Source organism: Strix uralensis, chromosome 3 (assembly GCF_047716275.1).
Source record: "Strix uralensis isolate ZFMK-TIS-50842 chromosome 3, bStrUra1, whole genome shotgun sequence".
In the NCBI taxonomy this organism is placed as follows: domain Eukaryota; kingdom Metazoa; phylum Chordata; class Aves; order Strigiformes; family Strigidae; genus Strix; species Strix uralensis.
The window spans coordinates 87,241,986-87,267,840 of record NC_133974.1 but is presented as its reverse complement, the minus strand read 5'-3'; the positions used below and the strand labels follow the sequence as shown (position 1 = coordinate 87,267,840).

The following is a 25,855-nucleotide window of genomic DNA, read 5'->3' as shown; positions in this document are numbered from 1 at the left end:
GCCATATATCAAAGTAGAAAAACAGAATAAAGAGCCTTTCAAATTGAAACGAGCCTATAAGTAAAACTTCATCTTGATATCAACATCAAGAACACAGATTAGAAAAAACGGATTTTTGTCTCACCATAGCCAGGAAGAAGAGTGCAAAAATGTGCTATTGTCATTCCACTGAAAATTATACCAATGTATTGTTCCTTTTAAAGAAGCAAACACTGCCTTCAAGCAAAACAATGGAAGTCAATCCAAGTAATTGTGAAGTCTGAATATAATACAAAATACTAACATTTGTTCTGAGAATTAACTGCTTTTATTTTCTACCACACAGGCTTGACATACTATACTCCTTTATTTTTATTTAAATACGGAGTCTATGATTCATATTTTATATATGTCAATTAATTGAAATTATGTTCAATGCACTTTTAGTTGTGGTGGCTTTTTTTAATCCCTCCCTCATCAGAACTTGAAAACATGAAAAGATTCATCAAAACATGAGAAAATTAATGATTATGGTTGAAGAAATGAATTTCATATCCTACCAAAAATTGACCTCTTTTTATCATTTAAATGATAGTAATTCAGCAGTAAAACTTTTAAATTATTACTATACAGTCACCCAGAAGTCTTGTAGACCAAATCAAATGTGTTCCCTTCACCAGTTTAAAAAAACCCAACAGCTTATCAGTGACAGAACAGAACTTTCTAAACATTTACTGTTTCAGGGGTTTGTTCCAATTACTGAACCTTGATCATAATAAACACAGTAAGCGTGTGTACCTTTTACAGGCTAACCCATTAACTACCAGAAAGCTACCACTTTCTATCTAATAAAAACCCCAAAATAAATTAATATTCTTACTGTAGGGTATCTGCAGGACCTTCCGGGAATGATTTACAAGTGCCTTGCACAGTCCATCCAAAAATACTTAACTGCCATCTAGTGGCTGAGTAGGCCGACTTCTTGATGATGTCTTTCAGACTCTAAACACTTCTTCCCTCACTTCTAATATTTCTACTTGAGTTCTCATCCTTCCTTCAGGGCCTAAGAAATCCCGACATTATCAAAAGACAGTGTTTTAACCACAAAGTTCAGCTACCAGTCATATAGAAGAACAGACTGGAACAGACAATCTCTGTTTAAATTATATTGAGGTCTCAACCCAAAGTGTGAAAAAAAACCCCACATGAATATTGCAGCACGTTTAAACTGAAAAGTAAGTTCTAATATTAAGAATCAAAGACAGATCTCCATCAATAAAATTGGAAACTTCTGTTAAAAACTATATTTCATTAACATGAACATAAAAGACAGAGTATAGCTGATTTGCACTTAACATGTCCTGGAGTGAAGTTCAACAAAGGTTAGACTCCCGTTTACTGCCTGAGCAAAATGCTCTGCACTTCAGTAGTTCCTATGACCCGAGTAGCATATTCTTCTGCCAGATTTCTATCATCTCTTGTTTCACACAAACTTCATTTCTTTTTTGAGCATTTTTGATAAAGCATGATTTATTCTCAAGGATAACAAGAAAACACTATCTGCCTACATATGCTTCCTGATATTCACCCGCTTTAAGCTATCCCAATTCTAACCATGGACCCATTGGACCTACAATTAGAACAAAAGTTCCTGCACACCACATATTGCAAGCCTGGCTTTACTTTTTGCAAGATAAGAATAAAACATATTTATACCTCTGAATTTTTTTAGCTTTTTGTCTTCTGAGATTTGGGTATGCTGGCATGATGTTTCAGGAAGTTTACATTGATACAGTTCTCCTTAAAACAATATATCCAATTCTATTTGTCAGGACAGAGATCATCAGATTGCTATAGTATTTACTTTGAAAAATGCAATAGGCACAGACTTCACTATCATTCAATTCATAGGGAAAACTTCCAAAAAAGTTTGCTTCTTTCATACTCCTTTCTTTCCTCAGTGAGAACCCAAACATGTACCTTTTTTCCCTCCGCTGAAATCTAAGACTTTAGCAATCACACTTTTGTGGGAAAATAATTGTTTTAGAAGAACTGTTTATTGCCTCCCCAAGCTTCTCCTCCCCCTTACAAAAAGGGACCTAGCAAGTAGTGAAGGGATGGAAGAGGAGTAACACATATTCCCAGGATCACTGTGTCCTTCTGAATGAATATCTCAAGAAAGAGCATGTAAAATGAAACAGTGTAAAAAGAGCCACAGCCACAGAATGGTTTGGGAGCTCATAAAGGAAGTGTTCCCAGTTTTCCTCCAATTTTTGTTGAACACAATTGTTAACCAGTCTCACCTACAGCTTGCCTCTACCCTGTTGAAAGCCACGTCATACCAAAATAAAACAGGTTTTTAAAATCTTCCTTTTTTATTTTATTCTTTTTGTATGTGTAGTAGAATAATTTCATGATTTCAGGAAAATCTTACATTTACCTTCCTTGTCTGACCTTCACTTGTAAAAAATCACCTTTCTGAAATTTCATTTAGGAGTGAGTTTTGAGCAGCGTGCACGTTTCCGAAACAAAGTCTAGCTGTGACATTTTCTAATAATGAAAAGTAAATCCCAATCCCAACAATGTTTCATATTTTCTAAATAGACTGATTATGTATTTATCTTAAAGGATTTCACAACCTTTTTTCTTGTATTACTAAGTGTCAAAATTGGAGCATTTCAAATGTCACTAAGTTATTACCCTAAGGAGTTATAATAATTTGTAGTTAATGACTAGAGTAAGAGAAAAGGTCCCCGCTGAAATGCTGAAAGAGGGGTTACCAGCAAAATGTGGTAATTGGGAATACTCTAAGGAGGCACTCCAAGAGATGGACTTACAATATTTTCAAAGCAAAAAGTATATTCAACATGGAAGAACATGTCCTGTAATTTAAGGTTTTTAAGGCTAACATTGTTTCCCTATGATATTGTTGGAAAGTACACCAGCAGATCACGCAGTAGAAATCTGTCTTCAGTACCCGAGAACTGCCAAAATTTTGTCTGGTTGTTACTACCAGTTAAAGTACATGGTGTTCCAAAAAGGCATATAATTTTGGTTGAGGGTTTATTTGTTGGTTTAAATGGGGTGAACCAAACCAAAGAGAACAACTGAGCTGGAAGCATTACAGGCACAAGAATTTTTTGGTGGCAAGCTTTTCGGCTGTAAATATTGTTTAAATACTCAGCATAAACCATCTCATAACCAAACTGCAAGAAATTGGAACAGTCTAGCAAAACTTCATCTTCCAAGCCAGGATTACAGAGCTCAGGCATTCTCAATAGCATGAAGAATTCATTACAGCTGGATGCTGACCTTTAAATAAACGTGATGAGTGCTTTCTTTTTAAATTTGTGTGATACTCAGGAGTAGACACTCATCACAAATGATCAAAAGAAGAAGAAATTTTAAAATATTTTGATAATAAGGCATATAAGAGAGTAAGGAATTTAGGTGACTTCCAAACAACTTTAGGTTTTTGGTTCTGTGATGTCCCACTACTAACCAAAGCTTAGTTTTCATGTACTCATTTTACAATTAGAAGATACTTGCCTTTTTTTTTTTTTTTTCCTTTGTGCTAAGACTGTTTTTATGTACCACGCAAACAAAATCAAGCAAATCTGAAAATTGAGTTAAAATATGGGGAAAATTACAGGGGTGCCACAAAAGGTAAGGGGGGGGGGGGGGCAAAAAAGAAAAGAAATTGGCTCCTGCAGAAAAGTACAGCTGTCAAACCTAAACATCAGGTTTGAAGCTGGTGTTTCTAAATTAGGACAGTAAATTTTTTGCTTCTTTCCTTACTAAAGGAGTTAGGCTTAACAAAGCTTTCTCGTGCATACTTGGAAGACGAAGCAGACATTGTTGCTCCTCTTTAGCATTTCAGAACCATGAGTTGAAATGGCTGCCAATTTTTCTTATTTTTCTTCTGCTTACCAAGTCCTGCACTAAAAGCAAGCACAGTGCCTGCCCCTCATTTGTTTACTTGTAATTTTAAAAGATTAGCTATTTTGGACTCAAAAGAGCAATCTTAAGAACTTTAGGAAATTATGCTGCAAAATATGAAGGTTATGTCTAACATTGTAAAGATAAGGAAATGGAGAGGGGAAAAAAAAAAAGCCCCTTCCAGTGGCAAGAAAGTGTAGAATCCAGGCTCTGTATGTGTGTTACTTGTGCTTTTAATTTAAAATTATTCTGAACCTTTTAGTTAACTGTTTACCTTAAGTGAGATAAATTACCAGCATCATGTTATATTTGTGTTTTTTTCTGTGTCAATATTGACCATCTCCAATTATTTTAATAGCATGTGGAAAATGTCTTTTCCCAGGGAAGGGAGAGGGAAGAAGCCCGTGAGTAGACTTACTTGATCAGTTTCAAATTTTACACTAGAGCTCTCTTCCTTTGTCATGTATCAAAAGAGAAAAATCACCTACTTGGCTAACTTCAGCCAATGCTTGCTTTCTTCAGAAGGAAAAACTATGGGCAAACTAGACAAAGAAGCAAAGAGTCTAGATCTCTAATAGAAACATTTCATAGTATTTCATCACTTTAAAAAAGTACAAACAACACCAAGAATGATCTGATTGCAGTAAAGGATTTATCTACAAACATGATGAAAAGAGTTACTGTAATTATTCTACCTGCTAAATTTTTCTATAGATTGATATAGATAGATATTGATAGATAGGTAGAATACACTCAACTTTTTGGGACTGTACAGAAATAATTTGAACACATGAAAATATTTTGTCCACATACAGTTCCTCAAATTAACTTCCACTCTGATTTTTGAAATAAACCTCAATGATGATGATAATACAGCAAAAACTTGAGATGATTTTCTGCAAGTGAGGTTATCATGCATTCAAAACAGTTATTTCTGCTCCTGTCAATGAATAATAGTACAGAATGAAGAAGTTCACATTACTGTCATAAGAGATCAACACTGAGCAAGAGGCGTAGGGATCTCTAACAACACTAGCAAATGCAATTCAGTAACTGGACAACATAATACGATAGTTTTAAAAATAACAAAAAACCCCCAGCCTGAAGTAAATTTTATTTGTTCAAGCAATCAAACAGTGCTCTAGTGCTGCTGGTTAAGCTTCATTCTCATAGCAAAATAATTTCATTTTTTTTAAGTGCCTAAGCATTCATGAACTTACTTCCATTAATTACATTTCCAATAAAAAAGGTCTTTCATATAAGTTGTTTCTCGTAATTAATTAAAATCCTAGTGACAGATTAAAGATGCTCCTTACATGCAGTACCTTTCTGAAAGTATAGGAAAAAGTTAATTTTCACAAGAAATACTAGAAAGCAGTGCTACTGAAATGTGGGTGACTGAAATATAATAGCATGGGACAAATATATTTTAGTTTAAACATAAAATATTTCAATGTAGACTACTTTTGTGATATTATTTTAATTAATGGGCTCTAGTTTTTAAATGTTCTTAGTTATGGAGGTAGAGGAATTTAGGTAACCGACTAGAACTCCTTTAATGTTGTTTGGCAAGACAAAAGCCATAAAGGTAATATACCTACTCTCCCTACCCATGCTCATAAAATACTTGATTGAACCTGGATTAAATTTGCAAGTCTAATGATCAGTAGCACTCATTTCACTGGGCATTCCTTACTTTCTTACTGAAAAGCAAAGTAAATCACTGATCAATTTCACAAATACTGCTTAAGGCAGTGATGCTTGAACCATCCAGTCATTAACAGAAAAAATAAAAACCCCCAAACCAAAAGACACAAAACTCAAATCCCACCAAAAAGGGGAAAAAGAAAGAGAAGAGGGGGTGGAGAAAGAGAAAAAAGAAGGGGGTGGAGAAAGAGAAAAAAGAAGGGGGTGGAGAAAGAGAAAAAAGAAGGGGGTGGAGAAAGAGAAAAAAGAAGGGGGTGGAGAAAGAGAAAAAAGAAGGGGGTGGAGAAAGAGAAAAAAGAAGGGGGGGAGAAAGAGAAAAAAGAAGGGGGGGAGAAAGAGAAAAAAGAAGGGGGGGAGAAAGAGAAAAAAGAAGGGGGGGAGAAAGAGAAAAAAGAAGGGGGGGGAAGAGAAAAAAGAAGGGGGGGGAAGAGAAAAAAGAAGGGGGGGGAAGAGAAAAAAGAAGGGGGGGAAGAGAAAAAAGAAGGGGGGAAGAGAAAAAAGAAGGGGGGAAGAGAAAAAAGAAGGGGGGAAGAGAAAAAAGAAGGGGGGGAAGAGAAAAAAGAAAGGGGGGGGGAAGAGAAAAAAGAAAGGGGGGGGGAAGAGAAAAAAGAAAGGGGGGGGGAAGAGAAAAAAGAAAGGGGGGGGGAAGAGAAAAAAGAAAGGGGGGGGAAGGGAAAAAAGAAAGGGGGGGGAAGGGAAAAAAGAAAGGGGGGGGAAGGGAAAAAAGAAAGGGGGGGGAAGAGAAAAAAGAAAGGGGGGGGAAGAGAAAAAAGAAAGGGGGGGGGAAGAGAAAAAAGAAAGGGGGGGGAAGAGAAAAGAAAGAGGGGAAAGAGATAGCAAGAGGTTTTGGCCGCTCCTTGTTCCAAACCAAGTTTTAGTGAAACCAGAACTTTGCCGCCTTCTTCATGACCTTCAGAAAAATTGAACAGTCTTATTCACTAGTAAGACAAATCTAGTACCTGTGATCAGAGAACTTTCACAGAATAAACTCGTCTTCTGAGGAAAATAAATTGAAGTGCCTCAACTCCATCAAACTGCACCACATATAATAAATAACATGAATGGTGACATGGTTTTTTTGGTTTGTTTTGGTTTGGTTTTTTAAAAAAAGACCGTGTTTAAGTTGAACAAGTCCAACCCAGAATAAGTCTTCACTGCCCCAGTGTTATTTTATCTCCTTTTGAAGTGCAGCATGGCACCCTATATCTGTTCACCTGCTACCACTGCTATAAGATTCAGTGGAGAAACAGAAAACATCTCTGCCACTATTATCCACATGAACTTTTGTAGACTAGCCAGTATAACCAGATCTTCTATTACTATTCCTTAGTAATGCCATCAGACCTCTAGAACCAAGTGTTAACTTACTTCTGCGTGAAATGAACAATAACAATTTACAATAGTCACCTTAGGCAGTCAGGAACCTTCAATCTCTGTACCTAGATACACTATGGATCATGTCAAAAAATATTTTGAAATCAAAATTTAGAATCAAAACCACACTTCTGAATGTTTGAATTCAGAACAGAAAACTATTGCAGAAGTGTCTGAAGTACCGCTTTTCTGACCTTTTTACAAAATTATAGATAAAGCACTTCTGTTAGAATCTTACCTGTACCCGCTGAACATCTTCTATGCATTGTTTCTCTGTTTCTGGGACAGTAGATTTCAACTCTGAATTTGAAAAGAAGATACAGATTTTAAAATTTCTATATAAAAAAAAATCATTGATCTTTTGAAATACACATTAAGAATTTCATTAAAAAAGGGTAAAGTTAAAAAGAAAACAATGTTAACTGTTCCACTTTCCAAATTATCCATCTAAAATTAACAGGTTATATGCATAAAGTCAGCCTGATCTCAATTTACAATGTATTATGACTCAACATCAAATGCTATTACCTTAAACTTGAAAGAAGTCCATTTTGATTGTCAAATTTCTAAGAAAAAGAGTTACTTATGGCTCTATTATATGCACTCCACACAAGGTCAAGGGAAGGTTCTCATGATGGTTCTTCCCATCCAACCTCATTAAGAACATATGTCTGTCCTTAAGGTCCACAGATTGTGTCTTTTCACAAAAGGCCAAAAGAACCAGTGAGCAGAATGACAACTGTTGACAGCTATGTTGTCTTTTTCATATCCTCCACTGGCCTTCCTCTGCTTTACCACCAAAATTTGAAATCTCCATGTTGAGATAGTGATACAGATCTAGGCTCACATTTCAAAAGCATGCTTGTATACAGTTGGCCTTACTATTGCAGAAATTGAGAAATCTCAATTTAATCCTAGGTTTATTATTCACTGTCTACCTCTCAGCCTTGCAAAGGAATGGTTTGGGAAGCAGATTTATTGTGCGTGTACAGTCAGAGCTTCCCAAAACTGCGGATATTCAAACTGAGGATACAAAACTAAATTTTTCACCTTTGTACTGAGTTCCACACCCTCTCTTTTGGGCAAAGAAGCAGCATTGATTTGACTTTTGGAATTTTGACCATGTTATTTACATTGACAAATTAAGCAGCAGTACTTAATTCTAATTGTATCTTCTTCAATTATTTTCTACTTTGGAATAACTAATGAGAATCCTAATGCATATCTAAGCATTTCTTCTCTTAATTACTGTCTTTAAATAGAGAAAAAAATTATTTGTCCCAGAATGATGGTTTTAAATGAAACTACAGATCTCCAACTATCACTGTGACAATGAAATAGCAGTGGGACTACAAATATTTATCTTCATATTTTACCTGGAAAAATGGCATCAAAACATAAGACACCCCCCCAGCTAGATTCCTTTTCTTATTTTAAAACCTGGAAAACAATTATTCTATCTGCAAATGTTAGTCTTTGAGATCTCTGTTTTCATAAAAACATTTCAATTCAAGCCAAAAGAAATTATATGAAAAACTTGATTGTGTTAATATTTATTTCTGAGACACATGTACTGTACATTCCTGCATTGTTTCAGCAGTGCTGCATTTTGATTGGCTGCTGGATAAAAGAAATAACAGATTTTGTGCTGGAAATGACACAAGCATGTAACAACGCAATACAAATTCAGGACCCTCAAGTCTTACATTAAGCCATTGCAGACACTAACAAAGACTTCATTTTAATTTATTTATGGAAGAGAGAGGGTCTTGTAGTTAAAGCACAGGGCTTGAAATAAAAGCTCTGGTCTCCATTCTGAGCTTTCTACAGACGACTTCTCTGACCTTAAAGAACCCCTCTTTGCCTCAGTTTCCTTACCTGATAGGAGATATCTAGAAAAAAAAGAAGGAAAAAAAAAACCCTAACCCATCACCTAAACAGTGCAAAGATCTCTAATCAGCTTAGTAGCTGCTGCTGCTGATGCCTCTTTAACTGGTCATAGCCTAATTTTGTACACAGGACAAGAGTAGAAATATTTTTCTTATACCTGCCCAGAGAACATGTGCATCTCACATCCTTCTTATATCTTTTAAGGGTACCACTATACAGCAGGCAAATCTGTTGACCATTTGCAGGGAGAGCGATGTAGTTGTGGTCTAGAACCTCTGGATTCATAATTCCTAGATATTTGGCCTCCTCACAGCTTTCTGACAATCCCAGCTGTTGGGAGGCGAGACATACAAGAGGGAAATTTCATTGCCAGTGGCAGTTACACTGCAACGCTACTCCTTGAAAAGTAACAGTCCTCAACTTTTTTTACTTTTTTAATTGTTTACTAAAACAGCATTTCAAGTCTTATCTGATATAACTGTTCCCAGTCATAAAAAGCTGGATGAGGATAGGCTGTCATTAACAGAAAATAACTCATCATCTCTCACTTTGACAAACTTTTAGTATGGATAAATCATGCATTGTCGCTGACTTTCAGGCAAGTCCATTTACTGAAGAAAATTCAGGATGCTACCAATGAATTAGACACTCCTCATTGCAGCCAGAAGAACCCCACCAAAAATCAGTGAATGAATATTTTCTGGTAAAAGCTATTAATGTCTCTTTCAAAGGAAGGGAAGAGTATTAACATTTTTAAACTAAGCAATTGTGAGAGACTTGTTTTAGAAATTATCTGGAAGAAAACATTTTTGACTAACCCTACCTCAATTGATTTGCAAAACCAGGAAAACTTCACTAGTATTCAGGCATTAGTGATCTCCCTAGGGTCTGTATACATGATTTTAGATCTCTGCATGGTTGGAAAAAACTTTAAGATGAATTGATCCTTGCTCACACCAGGTTTTTTTCTTCGTTAATGTTCTAGTGCTAGACAAGACATGTACACAAACAACTTAGCAATTAATGTTTCCTATTATGTAAATTGGCACAAACAATTACTCAAAAGTTCTTAAAGAAAAAATAGGAATAGGCTGCTCCTACATATTTATCAATATTTAACAATTTGACAGAATTGTCTAGCTTATTTTTACATCATACAGGTTTTGTTCTAAAAAGGGTTCTAAGTACAAGAAGAGTTCAGGGTGATACAAGCTGTTAATTTTAAGGTTAGTTTGCCAAAATTCACCAAATACAATCTACTTGCAGCAGACTAACAGGGTTTTCCCTTTATTGAGCAAAACTGAAAAAATCAAAAACAAACCCCACCATCACAACAGAAAAAAAAAAAAAAAAGAGTTAAGAAAAAATTGTTATACTACAAATGAAACCTTCCCTTTAACACAAAACAAACTTTCGTTTTTTCCTCATTTTTCATAAAACAAAGCAAATAAATGTCTGGACAAGCCTAGTTTTGTTAGAGAGACTAACTTTGATTTCAGGGTGTAAACCCACACAGAGATTTAGTGTGTTGGGACTGTTTCATTTTTCAGAAGTTGTGTAATCTTTGAATCTCTGCCCAGGTGGTTAGGACAGTCACACGGGAGACAGGATGACTGGGATCTAGTACCTGAATACTTGCCTCTTCCTATATGTTAAGTGGAATAGTGTCATCAGTAAAGCATTAAAATAATTGAATTTCAAATCCTTGTTGTGTTTAGATTCAGGCAATGCGCTGGGCTGTGAGAATGATAGAGTGAAATACCGTAAGAAGTGACAGAAACAGATTTTGGGGATTCAGATGGAAAATTAGTGGCATATACAATGATCTTATTGGTGATATTGACTCATTTTGTCCAAAAAATTTTCTGAATCCAGAACTGAAAAATGTTTTTGACATAAGTATCTGCTGACTTGAACCTAAATTCATATTAGGTATTTCCAAACCTCAGCTTTTTACTAAATAACCAACCTAAAAAACCCAAAACCCCAAATCTCAAAACAAACTAAAAAAAACCCCCAACCAATCTGACCATAAAAAACAGAAAAAAACCTGACCACTAATAGCCCTTTCCTCACACCCAACAACGTTCCACATGACACGGAGCCCACAGCAAAACCATTTAATATATACTATATTAAACAGATGAGTAACTACTTTGTTAATTTAGGAACACATTACCTAAGACCTTGCAGAGTTTCCTCTTGCCTTACTTAAAAACTTAAAGGCCTAGTATTGACCTCATGCTAATGTGTGTAATTAAAATAAAGACTTTACATATAAAAATATCCTACTACATTCCTCTCTGGATGAATAATTTTGTCTAAAATGGATGATTTGCTTATAAATATTGTCTCTAATGTTAATATTCTGTTTAATCTATACAACAATTATTACATATAATGCAAAATACAGCTACTCTACACACAGTAATTTAAACCCTTTAAAAAATGCTTACCCCCTCCACCTTTCAAAAAGATGCATATACATAAAATAATTTAGTTACAAATCTCGGGAAGGGTGTTCATCCTTCAGGCTTCACATGAAACATCACTTACCTGCAGGTTCTTTCACATGGCAAGCATGCAAACAATCAAACAAAAAATTAAATTTTTTATCTACCTGAATTTTATTCAGAGCAATTATAATTATTCCCTTTCCCTCCATGCCCTTCACTGCAAATTCACACACACATAAAAAAAATCAAAATTTCAATAATATTTTTGTCAGCACCTCAAGTAAATTTTGAGACCTATTTATGTTCCATTTAGAAATAGTCATAATACACAATTTTCCATTTTACTTCTAATTGTATTTTCTTAATATTTTTGCAGTTTTTGAGAGGGCAGTGGCTGAGATAAGGAACAGACAAGTACTGTACACATTACATCCATGTAGTAGGTATAATATTAAATAGAACAACATAAGATGGAAACAAACAATATATACAAGGAATACATTTAAAAATTATTAGTATTATCCTCCTGGTAGAAATACTTTTCCAAATTAGTAAAAATAGTAAAAATCTTTACTTTTCAAAATATTTTATGTAATCAATGTTCTTGTAGATTTTAGAGCAACAAACCTTGTTAACTTACACCAGCCTCTGCCAGACTAAAACCTCAACATAAAACAAGCTGAGAAACACAGCCTGTCCTCTCAGAGTACATGGCAATGAATTCTACTACCACATATGACATCACTTTCATTGAATACAGCATAAAATAGTAGACCATTAATCAAAAACTGGACTTAGCCCAATAGTCCAGTACTGCAGCCTTCCACACTGTCAATTGCATCAGGGAGATGGATGTAGAAATGTTTCCCCGACATCTAATAGAGCTGCTTTGGTAAAAGCCACAGCATAAACAGAATAATATAGCTGTATTGCATTTTTGTTGGCATCACTTATTTTGCTTGTGAACACTGGAATAAGTGATACCAGTAAAAGTGAAGTGTTGCCATGATAAATGATGTCCATGCAAGGAATAATTTGCTCATGTTCCACAGGACGTCCCAAAGAGAAGCAAATCTGAAATTAACTCCACCCAAAGCCTACAAGCAATACAAAGAAATCTGTTGAAATAACGACTTAATCCTTCAAATCTGAGCTATGAAAAAAAGGAGTGGTAGGAAATGGAAAATTTGAGAATACCCAGTGGTTCTCCATGGAGGTCATGGGGATGAATGCAGCCTAAAAGTGTTGAGAGCCATTGAACACTAATTAATGCAAAGCTAAGCCTCCAAGAAACTGTGGTATTTGCCCATCAACACTACTAACAGAAAACAGGTTTGAAATTCTCATCTAAATTTCTTTGTCAGCTACAAGAGGGTTTGTTTTCTTTTGTTTTAATTCTCAGCTTAAACAAATCTTTTAATAAGTATGCAGAAGATTTCGGAAATTTAACTGGTAGAGTAACCTCACAAATTTTAAGATAAGCTGACTTTGTAAACAAGATCTCGATTTATTTTTGAGATACACTTTTCCTACCTCTCTGTCATCAGGGGACTGCTGAATCCACAAAGGAATACCTTACACCACTCTAAAAACTTTCAGTATACCATCACTGGACTTTTGAAGTTTTCCATATTTTTAAGAAGAGAAAAATACCCATATTTCATGGTTCTGAAGGTATGTAAACTGGAAAAAAACAAAGGTCATAACACCTGGTAAAATCCTTTAGTCAGAAGATGCCAGGTGCACATCTTGGTTGTTAACAAAAAGCATGCATTTTTGCTGAATATTTTTTATTAGATTCATACTAGCTAACATTATTTCTGATGCTAATCCAAGATCTTAAAAATCAGGTATTTGTTAGAAGGTAAGATATTAAGTTTATATCTTGGATTCTAAAAGACAGCAGCTCCCCCCATGACATACATATATCTTGTCTGTGTCCAAGAACTATACCTTTGTCGGTAATTTTGAGTCTTTGTTCTTCATCTGGAGGTTTGGGTGGGGGCCACACAGATGGAATTCTCCTTGGAAAGCTTCCTTCAATGTAATCTGATGAATGTGTGGGTTGGCTAACTGCAGCCCAAGTATAAAGCTGGTCTTGCTGTGGTTATAAAAAAAAAAAAAAAAGTTGAGAAGTTTGCATAGAAAGACAATCTCAAAACATCAAAGCTTTTGTTTCCAATATAAATAGCTCAATATCCATCCTACATCAAGGCAGACTTGTTTTTATGCTCTTCATCTCCTGACAAAGACTTAACATAAATCTATATTAAAAGAATTTAATGTTTTGGTTTGGGAATTATCTCTGTTAACAATAGAAAATCTAATCTTTTAGTTAACTACACCACAATGAGATGCTAGAATACAGTTCAGCACTTTTTCCAGCATGAGAAACTCTTTGCCAGTTCTCTCCTTAGAGAGATAACAGGTTCTGTCCACCATGACTACTTCTTCACATATGGCTAGTTTATAGGTAACAGAAAAGTGTTTCGGTCCACTCTCTATGTAATCTTTTTACATCAAATGCTCAAGCAAGGAAAAGAAGCAGGATTATTTCTGCATAAATTGAGATATTTATTCTTTGCAAACCTGTTTTTGTCATTTACATCTCCATATTCATAGAAAGGCAGCTAAAAAGGTACGTTTGCTTTTAGAATAAAGTTAAAAAAACCCAACCAGCAGCTAAAAGTATTCTCATTCCTCTAGGCTCAAATCAGGTTATATCCTTATTACTCAATAGCTTTGAGTTTGATTCACTTATTAAAACAGGAGACATTCACACTGTCTGATGATAACTAGGACAAACATATTCTTTAAACCAACAGAAAGATTTTAGATTATCACAATTCAAGTTATTCTTGTGACTCCCAGTATGCACCAACATGCACACATTGTGATTAAATCTTTATAATACTTTAAACTTTATAAAGATCAATCACAGCAACTGCATGAGTATCCTAGTAAGTGATCTGGAAATATAAAAACATTGTAGTGCAAAACTGGAAAAAAGTAGTCAAGAAAAAGCAAGAAAATACAGTCATATCACACAGTAATATCTTCTTACCAAGATCATGTTCATTACACATCATTCATGTTATTGCTCAAGTAAAACACCGGTAATATATATTTGTCCTACTGCATCTTTCATTTTTAGAGTAAACCTTTTTTTTCTTTTTAAATTTTACACAGATACTAAACATTGAAGAGACATGCATGGGGAGGAACAAAACACTTTTTTGGGGATAATCATTATTCCATGTGACTAAGCTTCTACTTGCCTAAAAATAAGTTGTGACAAGAGTGATAATATTTTATTGAGAGCAACTTAGAACAGACAAATGCTGGTTATAAAATAAAAAGTTTTGGTTTACACAGGGTGCCTCAGTCAGGGTCAAAGGAAGCTCATTAGACCTTTCCAGCATGAAAAACATGGCAAAAAATCCAGCCACATATGCAGACCTTAGATAAAGGTAATAATAAATGGATAAAAAGCTTAATACATAAATCACATCAGTTCTTTACATAGTCCTGAAATCTATGTTCCTTGAAAAGCCTGCAGTTTTCCCATTACTATGTTACTGCATTTGAAGATCCAAACAGGCTTGATTAATGCACTTCTTTCAGTAACTTAGTACTTTCCCTTTGTCTAATTCCAGCTTTTTAGAGGATATGCATTTTTGGGTTTCTGCCTAATTTCCAGTTCTGTGGGACTAAAAGGGAGAGGAACAGTCATACCTGTACATACTGTGTAAAGAAAAAGGTGCTGCATTTTGCTATTTGTCTTGCTTCTGCACCATCCAAATCTCAAAAACACAGGGAAAAATAGAATTCAAAAAAAGTCATCAATGAAAATGAGAACAAAATTTTTTTTCCCACTTTACTACCTTACACAGTCCAGGGAACACAAGGAAGAACAAGCTCTACAGAGGGTTAGCTGAATGACTTTCAACAGGATTACATGTAGGGTTACAGGGCAATAAAACAGAAGACAACAGACTGTAGATAATATTGACATAGCATGAATGAGGAAGACAGACAGTTAAACTGTTACTAGACATGATATTTCACCATGCCAGTTCCTGAAAGATATATTACAATCATTTAACAACAAATTTTTGGAGTGTGATAAGTCTACATGAATTTAGATGTATTAAAAAAATCATGGTATGTCTCAGAATTATTGTACAGATGGGATACATTATCAGGGTAATAAAATATGAAGTACCTATGTTCTTGCTGATAGAATTTACAGCATATAAACTATGGACAGTTAAAAATTAAAACATCACACAACTCCATACCTGACTTCTAACCCGGCATGGGAGATTTGTTTGTGAGTATAAATGACAGTATTTTTTGGTTTACGCTGGTTTTTGTTTTGGGATTTTTTTTCATTCACTATTCAACATAGAGCAGGATGATGGAATAGACTCATCATGTAATAGAAATTCACAGAGGTAAATGTAAACTACCTTGAAAGGACTTGCACTACAACTAAAATGTATCCAATCTTCAATATATAAACAAGGTATTTAACTACAGCTACATTCACATTACTTGCAAACTTATAAACATAATTGAAAGTCTGTACACTTAAAAGGGAAAAGATTAACCCTTAACCCCATCTCCACTTCTGTACCTTTCAAAAGAGATAATCATTTGAATGTTCTAATTCCTACTCACTGAAGATACTGTCCAAAAATCTAATCCTCTTTACCTTTTGTCTTTAGCTCCTTGTCAATTAATACACTAACCCATCATATTTCTCTTTTTCCAAATCCGATAATGCTATAAATCTGCATGATTATTAGAACATTCTGAAGAAAGATATATGCAGCCAATTCTATGATGTTGAAGTACTATTCAAGCAAGAGAAACAAAATAATCAAAATTTAAAAATCCAGATATGCTTTTATCATTGAAATTTGTAATACAAGCATCCACGAGCCTGAATTTCCACATCCAACTTTTTCTCCTTTAATCTTTTCATTTCAGAGGCAATTTTTACTAGATACTATTGTAAGTACAGCCAGTGAATACTCTTACCGTGATCAAGCTTTGAATACATCTGGAATTTCCACTTCATTTTTCTCAGATTCCACTATTTGGTGTTTAAAGCACTTCTTTTAGGGAAAAAAAAAAAAATAAAATCTATCCTTGTAATGAATGATCCCAGTCTTATTTATTTGGACTCCTTTCTAGTCAGACATTGACATTGAAAGCTTAAAGCTGTCTGATCCAGTGCACTAAACGCGACGTTAAGAAGAGTTCTCATTTCCACACATCCTTACACAGCACTTTCCACTGGTTCTTAAAACTGCAGAGCATTCGCACATGGGCGAGGCAAACTGCCTGCAGGATCTGATGGTACCTAATCAATAGACATTTTACCACTTATAGATGCTAGCATTTAGAATGGAGTCACAGAAAGTCAGGTCTGTAGTTTAACTCACTGTTCTCCCAGACAGCTCTCAGTAGGCACAAAGAATGACTTTTTGTAACAAATTTTCATTCTCAGGTACCACAGTGCTACATTCCAGGTACATAATATATTAAATTTTTATTATGTTCCTTCACTTTTTGAGCTAAAGATATGCTTTTCTGCTAATCTTTAAAGATAGAAGCCAGTGCTGTAAGCTACTCAAAGTAAGGGCCTCTAGCAAATGACACATAGAAAGAGGCTGGTGGATCCAGAACTAAGCCCATAAGCTAGACCTGCAGTAAACATCAGAACACATACTGATGAACCTTGATCTTTCAGAAAAGGGGTCACATGTTTCACACAGACACCAGGTTTGTTCCCCAGGCCACAGACTGAATTAGAGATCAGTATATTCTCCAACTATAGGAATATAATGTGCAACCTTGAATCTATGCTTTTGGCAGCTGTACTGCTCCTGAGGATATGCAGGTAATACAACCTTCTGTTCAATGCCGCTTTGGTTTTTAATTGACTGTTTATCTGCTTCCAGTTCAAAGGACAAAGCCATTGTGAGAAATGCTTAAAAGAGGCACAAGAGGTGGAGCTGAAATGACAATAAATATATACACATCTGTCCAAACTGGTTACAAAAGGATGAATTAGCAATGTGAGAATCAAGGGGAAAAAAATCTGACCAGAAGAGTTCAGCAGTTCACACTGCTATCAGGAGTAGCCTCTGCTCTTCAGCTCAGCACAGCAGTAGTTGGGGAAAGAGCATTAGTAGTACCTCTGAACTTCCTTACACTAGAGTGAATTGGTACTAACTTCACTGATGGCTCCAGTATTAAGCCATGATGGAATCAGGCCCTATCTTTCAGAGAATTTATTTTCAAATAGTAAACTTGAACAATTTTTCACTAGAACCCCAAACATTCAAAGTTATCTTGAAGAATGGTGTACAAAAGGGTTGCATGTCCACAGACAGGTATAAATGGGCCAGGAATAAACACAGAGTGGTAGTTACAAGAAGATTCCTACTCATCAGATCAGTCTGGATGTGGACAGCTTTCCAATGGCAACAGCTGGAAGAGTGGGGAGAGGAAAAATTATAAAGGCATTTAAGATAGAATTAGGTAAACTCATAGAGGAATTATATTTTGTGGTACTTGGGATAAGCAGGGGCCAGATGCCATAATTTAGAAGGTGTTTTCCAGGCTTGGAAAGCTCCAAAGAGCTTGTTCCACATTTGTATATAACTGTTTGTCATTTAGACTGTTTCAAGTGCATGGAAGGAATTTTCTTTTTCCATTCAGGGAGTTTAATCTTTCTAATATACTAAGTATAAAATCTCTAAAATGAATGAAAGCAAATTGCATGTTCCCACTGCATATAAACAGTTAATTGAACAAGCAAGGTTTTAGTTCAAGAAATTAGAGCCGAACTACCTCAAAATGCTCTTATCAGCAGGAGACTGCTTTATTTTAAGCAGCTTTTAAAAATGAATAAATCAATACTATCAAGAATGGGGAAAGTGGTTTACTTTTTGAGGAGAAGTTCAGTAACAAAACTGTCTGACCACTGACAGAACGAGAGCAGTGATTAAACATGGCTCTCAGCTTGTTTTGGCTGTACTAGTGAGCACAGATGCCTTCCAAGGTTGAAAACCAGCAAGTCAGTCATAATACTGTAATATATGGCTGAAGTAGCACTTTATCCTCATGAACTAAATTTGATGCATGAGATTTTACTTGAGTGATTTTTTTCTTTTCAGAAAACTGTTGTGCCTCAACAATTAATTTAAAAACACTACAAATGTCAAAAAAAAAAGAAACATTTCTTTCCCATGAAATGACTTCAACCTCCTCAACAAAAGAGAACAAACTTACTTGATCCCATCAAACTTTGCTCAGGATTTGACATCATATTCTGGGGATATGAGAGGCCAACAGAGCCAATAGCCCTGTGGTGAGGACCTCATGGGGAAAGGAAATCAGGAGACTAAATTTCAGATTTCCACATCTATTCTCATTCTGTTCCAGAGTTATTGTCTTGGTCTTCCTATTCCCCAATAACTTCTACATTTAATATAGCTGGCTGAACTAGTGAGCTTACAACAAACTTTCCTTGGAAGAGAGAACAGTGGCTAGCCTTCTATGAAACAGAAGGACCTCAAGATCTAGCCTCTTTACCCATCCAACCTGAACTCTCACTTGGAAGACCACATCCCAAGACCACCAGGTTATCAGCTGTTACTTAGACCACTGTCTTTCTCTGACTTGTCTCTCCAAGTCTGTCCTTTCTCATTCACTCTCTCCAGAAATTCTATGCTGAGGCAAGAAGCTTCTCCATGAAGAGCTGTTTTCACTTACACTGACATAGTTCTGCAGTAAGTTTGGATTCTGGCAAATCTGAATTTTCCAAATAAATCTGTTTCATTAGAAAATACGTTTCACCTCTACGCAGTTTGAAAAGGTGATTGTTACTACTGCAAAAAACTTCCTCTTCAAAACAAAGACATGCAATATACACAAATTCAACTTTCACTGTATTCTCAATTCCAAGCTAGAAAAAACACATTGTGTTATGAGTATCATTCTTAAGAAAGTGAACTAATGTACAGAAAGTCATAAAATATAAAGATCTTTTGAGGTGACACGGTGACCACCACCTTCACCCTGTGTACTATGATTTTGAAAATTTTAAACAGGTAGTGTAAACTTAACATCCAGTGTATGCCTCTTGAAGCAGTTCTTCAGAATAGCAAGCAGGTAAGCAATGTTCTCTGCAAAAAGCAGCACGAAAACTTACCAACATCCTTCATATAAAATACCCCATTTGAAAACATATACAGTAGCGTCACCACAAGTATGTGGGAAGGAGAAAGGAAAAAGAGAAGGCTAGAATACTACAGGGACAGATGTAACAACTATAAAATAAATACCCAATTAAAATTAAGAAAAGGAAGGAGGGAAATGGCATAACAGGAATACTTCAGCCCAGTGATCATCCAACTGTTTCTATTTTACTACTCTCAGGAATATTCAGAGTTGCTCACCACAAAAGACAAAGTGTCACAAAGAGTGATTGGGCAATGGAAAAGGAAGAGACATGGGGGATTTCATTTAGCCAAGCTCAACTACCATGGTAACCTACATGACAAACAAAGATTAAGACAGCAGATTAGCAATCTGTTTTCTCTGCTCTATTCCACAATTTTCACTTGTTAATATTTAAAGTCTTATTTGCTACTGACCCCTACAATACTGCTGTGACAAATTTCATGAGACTACATTCAGTCTTACACATTTTATTCCTGAGCATTGAAAATATGCTTGAAGAAATGCCGCACTGTTGCCAGCTTTGTGCTGCAGTTTGGAAGAGAAGTTCTCTTAGCTGAAGTGAATTCTTGGGAAAGTTGCTCTTTGGAAACTGATTGTTGGTATTTTGGCTCTCTGACTTCTGAAAGAGGAGTCTGTCTGCAATCTGTTTAACTGCTAATTTTCAGACTGACTTAAACAGCACAAATAAGTTAAAATTAAGTAAAGTCTTCATGTAACTAACTCCTCTTCCATCTGACCTGCAAAGTCCCACCATCTGCTACTACTCAGCAGAAAGAAAGCAGTGTCTTTATTTCCTTAAAAAGCATTTGCATCACTACAGGTGGCCAAGTGATAATAGGAAAACAGTCATTTTTATAGTGTTTCCCACTTAAGATGTCTCTCTGCTTCCTTGTGGAAGCATTATTTCAGAAACGGATGACAACCTAGTCAGGCATCATAACTATGAATCACACAATGGGCAGTCCCTATCCTAAACTGTCAAACATGCCTGTGTATAAAATTACATCATAACACAGTAAAGAAAGACATGCTGCAGAAGATGTCCATTTAGCTCTTTCATTATAGAATATGTTGACATAATTTATAAATCAAGAAGGCATTAACAGCGGTACTCAACACAGTAACAATATTCAGTAAAAGCACTGAAAAAGACTTAAAGAGAGCTAGCCCAATCCAAACAACACCAGAAGTGAAGAAAGATGAAAGCTTAGGGTGCATTTCAGAAGATACTACTGGTTAGGGCCACATGAAAAAAGAGGTTGTTGGACCATTCAGTGTGCAATAGAGATTAAGTTCCCCAAACAAGGAATATAGTATGGATACAAAGGTATACTCAGTTTTCTTCTCAAAAGCACTTACAAAATGATAATAGAAAGCCTCTATTACAAAATCATTCAAGTTTTCACTGAGAATTTAAGGGTTTTAAACGTAGTGTTCAGAAACAACACACAAAACTACTTGGAAAGCTTGTCAAAAAAAAAAAAAAAAAAGCAGAAATCTGCTATGAATGAAAAAGAATGCCCTTAGCTTAAGGCTGCACAATGTGAACTGAAAATCTGGAATGGGAAGTCATAATTAGGGACTAGGCATCCACAACATGCAGTAATTGCAACTACTGGATCAAATGCAAATAACAAGTACAGTCAATATTTCTTAATAGCACAGTGAAGCTACATAAAATTGCTTTGCATTGAAAGGAAAATGCCAGCTTCTTTTATTAGTGTATGAACAGTTTAAATTTTAATGGAAATGTGTATAATTTGTGTACATTACTGACGGCTCTCCAAAGATACCTGTCTTCTAGCTTCTGTGATATATCATTAACGGAGGACCTAAGCAGGAGTTTGAGATCTCTACTTGTTGAAAATTGTGATCCTCCAACAGGTGGCTGCAAAACTTGCCTGTGGTTACATTCTTGCCAAAGATGCACTGTTTAGCCAGCTCAGCCTTGTGTTTATGTTACTCTAATAGGATAATATAATGAGGGAACATGCTAAAAAACTTAAGACTATGCCTGCACTGCAGAAATACAATTATTTAATAACATGACACAGTCATTTGGGACTGACAGTTTTTCCCAAAGCATTAATTTCTTACATATCAGAGGATATTTTAATTTGAAACTTTAGAAGCCTTCTTGAACAAGTCACAACTGTTAAAAAAGAAAAATTTAAAAGACAAGCAGGCAACAGTCAGTCAAAAGGCAAGTGATTTTTTGGAGAACATTCTTTGATTAGGCTTTTGCTAATCTATCTTTCTGTAAATTGGGTATTTACTTGCTTGATTTTTTTTAAAGTTTATTTCTATAAACTTTTTTCTTTTATAAAATACTAACAGAAGAATTAAAGGCTCTAAAGATAGCCTGACAGTAAGAAGTCATGACATCCATAAGGCAATAATTAGCAGCTTCTCCAGGAGACAGGAAACTAGCAAAAAGGACATCATATTTCTAGACAGTGAATCTGCCATTGTACATTTACTTACCCTTTAAGATACTCTTTATAAGTAGAGTAGGTAGCAAAAGCTATAGCGAAATCTTCCACTGCTTCTCAATAGCAAACATCTTAAAATTCCCAACCCTGTCTACTTTTGTTGCTTTTAAAGCTTTGTTCAACTTTTATTTTTCAGATAATCTTTTATTCTGGGCATCTGCCACAATCTGTTTTGAAAGAAATAATTGAACAAATGGGCCAAGACAGAACATGAAAGTTTTCTCTAAGTTCTTAAAACAGTTTTAAAAGTTTCTATCTTTTGGACTATAACCTGAAATTTGTCAAAAGGGTCAGAGATACTTCAGGAACATGCCATTTCCAATCGCCATTAAGATCTATCCAAAATCTGATCAATTCATACGCCTCTGAAAACTATACACCATCCTCAGCATAAATGTGATGACAGCTGCTTCTCTAAAGATTTATGCTTTCATTGGGTATTTGTTGGTCCTTCACATTTGCCATATACTAAACAAAGGAGTAAGCATTATGTCCACAAAGCATAACCTACACCAGAAATATAAGTACTAAGAATTTAATTTAAACTGGCTTCCAGAAACCATTATTAGTAGAAACTAAGAACTGTGAAAGTTGTCTTTACTTTTAACGTATTGCCTATTGCAGTCAGACAGTGTGGAAGAGAAAGAAATAGGATCCAATGAGAAAATTAAAAGAGATTGTGTACAATTATTTAATGGGGTGAGGCAGAGGCCCACAGTGAAGTCTGAAATATCTCGGAAGAAAGAAGACAACAAATCTGTGTGTGTTACTGAGAAAACAGACACAAGATTTGGATACATAGTTGTAAGACAGGGAGAACTAGAGGTGACCACGGAGCATGAGTAACAAAGATGATGAGAATATAATCAGAGTGTGCAATTGCAAACATTTCAAGACAGCAGAGAGTTCAGCATTAGCTATGTTAAATTAAATTCACTGGAGGACATGATCAGAGTGAGGGAATAGGACTTTTAAATAATCTGTTTGTATTCATCTCAAGCCATGAGCAATAGATCATAGAGTGAACAGAACTTACTGAGTTATTTTCATAAACTGTAACCTAACATCTTCAGAAAACAAAGTCTGTGGGACCACACTTAAGCAAAAGAAGAATCATGGATTTTAGTCAACATTAAAAAAAAGTAAGTTAAAGCTCAGAAATACATGGGATTAATCACAAAAGGAGAAAAAGAGGATTCAAGGAAGGATTTCAGTGGAAAAAAGTTGGCAATTCTGTAAAAAAACATGCTGAAGGAGTGACCTAAGAGACTTTATAAGAACCAGACTAAGACAAAAATCAAAACAACCAAATGAGTAACATTAACAAACAAGCAAGCACCAGAGCTGGAAGTAGCAGGGAGGAAGGACAATGAGGTGGCAGACAATCCTGGCTGGGACCAGTACAGGGTTACAGGAGCTTTGTTGATGGCAGTTTCAGCTGAGTGAAAAGGACACCAGCCAAACTGGAGGCAACCCAAGATTGAACTGGAGGCACATCTGATGAACTCAGAGATGAAGGAGGAATATGGGACTGGCTGTGCTCCCAAATTTTGCAGTAAGGTCAAAGATGATGTATCTCCTAATTCTAGATGGGTGAAATTTAAGTATTATTTAGGGCTAGTCTAATTCCTCTGTCTTTGAAATCAATGGTTAGATCAACATTAAAATCCTGTTCTAATGAATTAAAAAAAAAAAAAGTCCACATCTAAATAAGAAAAAAAGCAAAGTACAAACACATGGAGACAGATGCTAGAGGGAACACGAGTCACAGATCTTACATGTCCTTTTTTAAGTAATATACAGAATCACCATAATTTTTTTCACACTAATTGTTAATTGTTTCATTTCCTTACATAGCTATTAACATTTATTTTCTGAAAGATATTTTATTTACTTAGCAGCAAAATCAGCTAGGATTTGAAGTTTTGAAGTTCTCAGCCACTAGAATTTATACTGCAAGTCCTAAACTTTTTCACCTTTGTAGAGCATGTAATGAATAAACAGGTAGGTGTTCCTGTACTGTGGTCACCAAGGCTGAAGCAGAAGCATATTCCCAAACTCAATAGCAGCAGCTCTCACCTTTGTGCCATGTGAAATTCGATTGTTGAGATCCTTAGTGTTCAAGACAAGTGTACGCTCCTTTAAAGTAGGATGCACTACTACTTACATGCACATACACAGGGCTTTACACTACTATTTTACAGAAGCATGATCTATTCAGGGGAGTGATACAAAAAAAAATAGTAACATAGCATTTGTGACTTTACTGATAGTCCAATTCAAAATAAAATCACTGCTAAGCCAGCAACATCTTAAATTGCTGCCTTTGATGCGGTGTTCACATGGCACTTAGCTAGGCTTTGTTTCTCTTCAGAAAGTCCATCCTGTTGGATACAGCCAATGAAAGAGAACTACAATAATTCTCTTACTTGAACAAAGCATGGTATACCCCTTAACAAAAGAGCCTCCTCTTCTTCTGTCTAAACTTTTAATTTGATAAAATCTTTTTACAAGTGAAAAGAAACTTTTTTTAAAAAAATATTGTATTCAATACTCTAAAGAAGAGATTAGCTTTAGTATATGGTAAAACTAGGAGAACTGAAAACAGTGCCAGACTGTTTCAAACAACCTGAAAAATAAGAAATATTATTTTTTCCAATAACTTTATTGAATATATTTAGCCATAAACACTTTCAGATGGTTGGTGATTTTAAGTTGCCTGAATAACCTCAGTTTTATAGTCACACTCTACTTTTCAATCAATTTCAAAGAACAGTTTGAAAATTAAAACATTAAAAAAAAAATTAATGTTGAATATTGTTAGAGGTACCATGGAATTATTTTCTAGATAAGCTATGTTATCTAGGAAAGCTTGCTTGTTTTAAGAATTCGTCAGACAAATTTATTCTACCCATTTTCCCTTCACCAGTTGTGTTAAACTATTCTTCAGGAAAGATGAGAAAAAGTTAAAGAATTAAAAAGACTCAAGTTCTCTCATATCTACGTCAGTCACTTTTTGAGTATTTCTAACCAAGCTTCAGCTTAATGTGTAGAATAAGGATAACCTTAATTATACCAGTAAGGTATTAAATGGATTAGTAAATATTTGTATATTATTTTGAAGTTAATTAGTGAAGAAAAAAACCTGATTATCTTCAGTCACATAAACCAGTACAAAGAAGTGTCAAAGATAGAGTGTAATGGCAAGGATCATAAAAATAAGTTCACTGTAAAACTACACCACCACAGTTTTGTAATGGTATGCACACACCAACAGTAAGAGCACTCTGACCAGACAGCCCAAAGGCACAGATATTACTGTAGTTGGAATGGCAGCAAATTTGCACTGATCCCTGCACTATTTTGTATCAAAAGTCTTGACGGGATGGAAGGTGGGGCAGCGGGGAATTATCTAGCATAGACATCCCGTCTGGGTTCTGTAAAGTTTTGTGACATGCTGTTTTCTGTTGTTTCTTTAGTTTACACTTTTGGTGAAGCATCTATTGAAATGTTTGTAGTCCTATAGAGTGCTTTGATTCAAAGAAAAAGACTTAATGAAAACAACAGATAAGGAACAGTATAGCAGACTAAGATATGAGTTAAAAAGAAAACAAGTTATGGGAAACCCTTTTAAAACTTATGCTTACCTGGATACAAAAGTGTACACACCTGAGCTCAGAAAAATGGCTGGTCACTCTCATAAGGGCAATTTTCATTAAGAGGACTAACAGAACTCTCTCAGGACTGAAGAGCCAT

General features: G+C 35.3%; 1 protein-coding gene across 1 annotated transcript in view; it reads right to left on the bottom strand.

Moving 5' to 3' along the window:
• The window catches only part of FMN2 (formin 2), a 163,138-nt gene that overhangs the window by 115,719 nt on the left and 21,564 nt on the right, over positions 1–25,855 (bottom strand). Inside the window, exons 3-5 of the mRNA XM_074864615.1 lie at positions 13,215–13,446; positions 11,446–11,562; positions 7,238–7,299 (exon numbers count right to left, since the gene is read on the bottom strand). Coding sequence (XP_074720716.1) covers positions 7,238–7,299; positions 11,446–11,562; positions 13,215–13,446 — 411 coding nt within the window. The remainder of the gene's footprint in view (positions 1–7,237; positions 7,300–11,445; positions 11,563–13,214; positions 13,447–25,855) is intronic.